The sequence below is a fragment of the Amblyomma maculatum genome, chromosome 1 (genome assembly GCF_055883805.1).
Source record: "Amblyomma maculatum isolate TAMU_Amacu chromosome 1, ASM5588380v1, whole genome shotgun sequence".
NCBI lineage: Eukaryota > Metazoa > Arthropoda > Arachnida > Ixodida > Ixodidae > Amblyomma > Amblyomma maculatum.
Window position 1 is genome coordinate 282,017,904 of NC_139344.1, and position 5,436 is coordinate 282,023,339.

The 5,436-nt window shown below is 49.1% G+C and overlaps 1 protein-coding gene across 1 annotated transcript; it reads left to right on the forward strand.

Annotated features, from left to right (window-relative positions):
- The first annotated feature begins 1,707 nt into the window (after positions 1–1,707).
- On the forward strand, positions 1,708–3,927 carry LOC146206696 (uncharacterized). Its single transcript, XM_084591498.1, has one exon. The coding sequence runs from the start codon at positions 1,796–1,798 to the stop codon at positions 3,620–3,622; it is 1,827 nt and encodes a 608-aa protein (XP_084447624.1). The 5' UTR covers positions 1,708–1,795; the 3' UTR covers positions 3,623–3,927.
- Positions 3,928–5,436: the final 1,509 nt, after the last annotated feature.

Below are 5,436 nucleotides of genomic sequence, written 5' to 3' on the forward strand. Positions count from 1 at the left end.
ACGTTTAAGTCTGATTAGCAACAATATCGATCGTAGCATTAAGCTCTTCGCCGATGAATGCATTGTCTACAAATTTAGTAACAGGTGCGAAGACTACATTTTTCTTATGAGTCCCTAAACAAGCTAATGGAATGGTACAAAATATGGAAAATGATGCTAAATGCAACTAAATCAGCTTGCATGGCAATAACAAGGAAACGGCGGCCTTAAGACTTTTCATACTATATTTACGGTGAAACACTGACAATAAGTTAGTCAGCATAGTAGTTAGGCATCACACTCACTTCTGACTTCAGATGGGACGCGCACAGTGGGAATATAACCTCGACAGGATAAAGAAAACTGTTTTTTTTTGTTTTTGTTTTTTTTTCTGCGAAGATGCATGCGCTTCGCACTTACGTTACCTAAGCTACTTGCGTATATACTCCTTTCGTTAGACAAGTATTGGAGTACACTAACGCGGTTTATTTGCCTCACTTAGTGCGTAGAAAAGTCCCACGTAAAGCATTGGGGTTTATTCATAATAAATGTAAGCGCACTGATTCACCGAATAACCTTGCAGCTTTTTAGGGCTTAACAACGCTATCATACAGAGTGCAACTAGCAAGACTTAAATTTTTATTTTGGGTAATTTACGGCTACCACAAGATAGACCTTGCAAAATGCATTTCGTTCTAGCAGCCACGACCATCAAGGCAAAAACACGCACGCGCTTTAGCATAACACTCATGTCACAACGGCACATCCATGTATTCCTACTTCCCCCCTCATGATCAGAGTGGAATCGCCTAGATTTTTCGATCAAATCTGCAGAATCGTTATCACAGTTCACGACGCGACTGGAATTCGTTTCATGTATAGTCACGCAAATAGTATTGGTTAACCATTCAAACGCCCCGCAACTATTTATTTATTTCATATTCCCCCATGATCCACACAGAGGGAATTAGAGAGGGGGATAGAGCTTTAATGGCTTGTTATCCTGAAATTTTATTTTATTGTTTCCCGTTTGCTGCCATTTTGATCATTTTGTCAATGTAATGATTTACTTGGCTTTTAGATATGTAGTCTGTTTCCTAAACTTATTCGCTCTCTTGCATTCACCTTTGTCTGACCTATTATATGCAGTTCGTAAATGCATTGTTTGAAAATACCATGTGGTTCCAATTTTCTTTGCCCGCCTGCTTTCGACGCAGTTGAGACTGGTAATACTGAAAATAAATAAATTTATTTATAAGTTCAGTAAAGCTGTTTTTTCGGCTATTTGGTAGATATTGCAGATTTTTGGCGAAGCCTGAAGCGCCGTGTCTCTCACGTCCCTGTCTTCTTTTTTTGCGCTTCAGGTTTCGCCAAAAATATGTTATTCCCAAGCATGATCACACTTCAATTGCTGCTGTAGCAATTTTTAGCCAATTAGTTCTAAAAAATATATATATAAATATATACTGACATGTTTTAGTAGTAGAAGAAGAAATGAAACAACATGCGTTAGGAGTAGAGGGGGGTCGTCCTTCGTGCGCTCGTCGAACCCGCTGCTGTAGTTCTGTGAGTACTTTCTGCATTTCTGTGCAGCATCTTTTACAATATTATACATACCTTGAAACGATTTTAAACTGATGCCTCTGGCACTGCGTTTAGGCAGGCTTTCGACACATTCACCCTTATCTTGGGCCGACACACCCGGCTGTCACTGCCAGCAAGCAGCCGAACGAAGAACCACTCTCTGACCGAGCATGATACTGCAACTTCTGCCAACGGCCTCAGCCCAAAGTGGAATGCAGTTTCAAAGCACGAAATGGTAAACGAAAGGTGCACGCTAGCCGCACTGCCGGACAGGGTGCTGGCTCACATCTTCGGCTTCCTCGATACTGCGGATCTTATGGTCGTCGAATATGTTGCACGACGCGTCCGACGTGTCGCCCGCAGCCGCTGCGTAATGCGTTTCACGCGTGTGCACTTTACGCAGCCACCGGATGTAGTCACTGCTTTCATCAACGGAGCCAGAGCATGTGCAATCTCCGAATTGAATCTCAACAATTGCGTACAGCTGACTTCTTCCGCCGTCAAGACTTGCCTCATCTCCTGCATCAACTTGACCACCCTTCGATGCGTCAATACTAGACTCCTTCCGTCCGCGCTGCTCGATGTGACGGCGACGAGAGTAAGGAACCTCACACGTCTGGACTGGTCGCTGCCGGACGCGCCCCATCGTCGCCGCCACGCCAGGGAGCTTCTTCAGCGCCTCAGGAGCGACGGCACAGACCTTGGACTTGGGTTCCTGCAGTACATGTATGTAGAGGTCGTGGCCGTTGCGGCGAACTCCAACCTCTTGCGGTACGTGCTGAAGAAGTGCCCATCGCTCGTCTCTGTGCACTTTCATGAACGGGGCGCCGGTAACCCGAGGTCGCGCCTCACCCGAGTTTTGCTCCGTGCTTACGTCAAACGCATGCAGTGGAATGTGCTGACTTGCACCAACGAACGCGTGTCAGACGTGCGCAGCATTACTCTTCCTTCCACGTTCCAGTGGTTTGGCGAAAGCGATGTTGTCGAGGTCTTGAAAGCTGATCTGAGTGTTTACGGCAATATGACTGCAAGGAAGAGGCCACAAAGCGTGCGGAACTGCGTGACGTTCGTTCACCCGTTCCTAACACAGAAGACTGATGGCCTTTCGCAACTTCTCGTGTGCATCGAGGACATGGGGTCGGCTGCGCACCTCCTAGACATGGCCGCAGCAGACGAAAGCTTGCAAGGGCTCCGGGCTCTGACGCTGCTCACCTCCCGCAAGCCTAGCGGTGAAGAGCGCTTGGCAGCATATCAGACCAAGCTCTCCAGCTTTTTCGAGTCTTTTCGAGCGCTCCAGGAGCTGAACTTGGCGTCCTTCCACTTCGAAACATTCTTCGACTGCTGTGAAATGCTGGCAGCTGCTAGCCTGCACAAACTTCACTGCCTATCTCTGCCAGCCTGCGCAATGCGTCACCCCTCGCAACTACAGCGACTGGCGTACGCCCCGTTCACACTACGCGAACTGGATATCCGCGGGAGAAGAACGGCTAACCTGCGCTTGTGCTATTCATGCGAGGAGCCTTCGACTTGCTCGAGTGAATGCCTTTTGTCGATGGTTTTATTGAGCCCCCTCGAGCGGCTGACGCTGTGTGATTTGCCCAACGTGGCGTCGCTGAATTTCCTTCTGGGGTGCCAGGTCCGCGAGATGAGGCTGTGCAACCTGGGCCATTGGAGCATGCGCAACAGGCTGTCCCTGTCGTCACTCAGACACGTGTGCGCAGAGCTGCGCGGCCTGAAGCTCGAAAGCAGAGTCCTGCCACAAGACCTGCGCTTTCTGCACGACCTGCAGCCAGCGCCTCAGCTTCGCCGTCTCTGCATTAGCACGCCATTCGTGCAGCACGACCAGAGGGCCGGTCTGCTAGCCTTCCTGCGGCGCCTGTTCCCAGCTGCCCACACGTTGCACGTGCACACGCTGACGTCGTCCGATGCATTCCAGCTCATCTGGACGCGCCTTGAGGGTGCTCGCAACGACTTCCACAGGAAAAAGGTGCTATGGACGGACCACCGAGAACTTTGCACCACGTGCGACTACACAGGGCTGGCCAAGCCGTTGCGCTGAAAGTCGAAAACTTCTGTGGTGTTCCACAAGAGGGCACAAGTGGACGCAGGCTACCACCGGTGTCGCTGACTACAAGGCTCACAATTAGGCCCTAATAGCCTTCCGGGAAGAGCACACGAATGTGGCAGTCGCAGCTTGAGTTTAATTGTGTGCCCCCCATAGCAATGCGATCCGATACTCTCCGCTGTTGTTAGACATGAGTAGAGCTGCAAGCATGAGGAATTAGCGCGAAGGAAAAGCACTCACCCGGATCTCGATCCCACTTACATTGAAAGCTGCCTGAATAGGAAAAATACAGCACGCTTTGACGGGGCATATTAAGCGCCAGTAGAACGATGGTCCTTACTGCTACTCCGATGAAGCAGGTTCTGTCATTATGATTTTCGTATTCCTTTTTTGTGCGCAATGTTAACATTATAGCTTGAAGTGCAGTCGTCTGCTTTAGCGGCTGCTGTATTTTCGCTTTGGTTTTTCTTCGCGGTTCTTCAGAATAAAGTGATCGAGACTTGTATTTGACTGCGCTTGGTGTCTGCTAGCCGGTCTTCCATAGTAATGGTTTGAAAAAAAAAAATAATTAAAAAACGGTTCTACTTAGTTGTCAAATGTACAAGGAGAGGGCTTGTATAGAGCGATATGCCGCGGTACAAGTATAACGTGAAATCTTACAACAGCCACGGCACTTGGGCGCGAGGATTACTTGTTTAACGTGTTTTAAAATTCCTCGTCTTTTGCTGACGTAGTGCGTCCAAGAAACCAATGAGTGGTTACTATCGAGCAAGAAGGCGTAACTGCCAGACCATTCCCATTAGGATGACTTCTGTCCGCAATCATGCACGGGTAGTGTTGTTGTGAGCTTTATAGAAGGGAACGCGTGGCAGATCAAGCGCGACGGCGGCGTTTGAAATGAAGTGGAGAGAGCGGTGGTCGTTGCGTTTGCTGGCCGCACCCCGTGAACTACGCTCAACGTTTGCATCGGCAGCTAGAAATCAGTGAAGTGTCGTGCTGCCCTCAGCTGATATCACGGCTGACTTCGCGCAAAACCGGGACAAAGTTTGATGGGGAAGAAATCGAGCACGTTAATTTAATGCTTGCCGAATAAAAAAGAAACAAGGCACTGAACATGAAAAGCAACGATTACGGCAAAGCGTTGAGCGGTTTTATCGGTTTTAATTTCTGACGCCTCTGAAGGCGTCCGTTTCGCTGATATTCTAGCAGTCGTCTCGGAACGGACACACAGAACGCCAGCTACTGGACTAAAGCAAATTTAGTGAACTTCTGTTTTAAGGATACCCAGTGTGCCTGTTAATAAATGAATCCGAATTGTAAAGCTGTCTTTTAGGGGCTGTAGCGAAAGGTGCATCGCTGCTTTTTGTTTCTTTTTTGTCGCCGAGCGCCAATAATACGTGCTTAATTCCTTCGATATCAGCATTTCTCCCGGTTTTGCGCGAAGTGAGCGGTGATATGAGCTGACGGCAGCACATTTCACTGATATCAAGCTGTCGATGCAAACGTTGTTTGTAGTGCACGAGGTTTGACTCGCAGATGGAACAGCCCACCGCTCTCTCCACTTCATTTCTAACGCCGCTGTGGTGCTTTGGCACTAGTCCTGGAAGAGGCTATCTGCTACGCGCTCGCGTGTTCCCTTTCATAAAGCTCATGAGCGTACAGGGTTGTCTTAAATATGTGCGAAACACCGCGAAGCGTGGTCCCGCTCCGTGGAGCGTCAGCGCATCCGGCGCGGCCGCGCATCGAAGCAAAGTGGCACAGGGGCCTCGAGGCGGTGCTTCGTGTCGTCTGCCGCAGCGCGAAAGCGC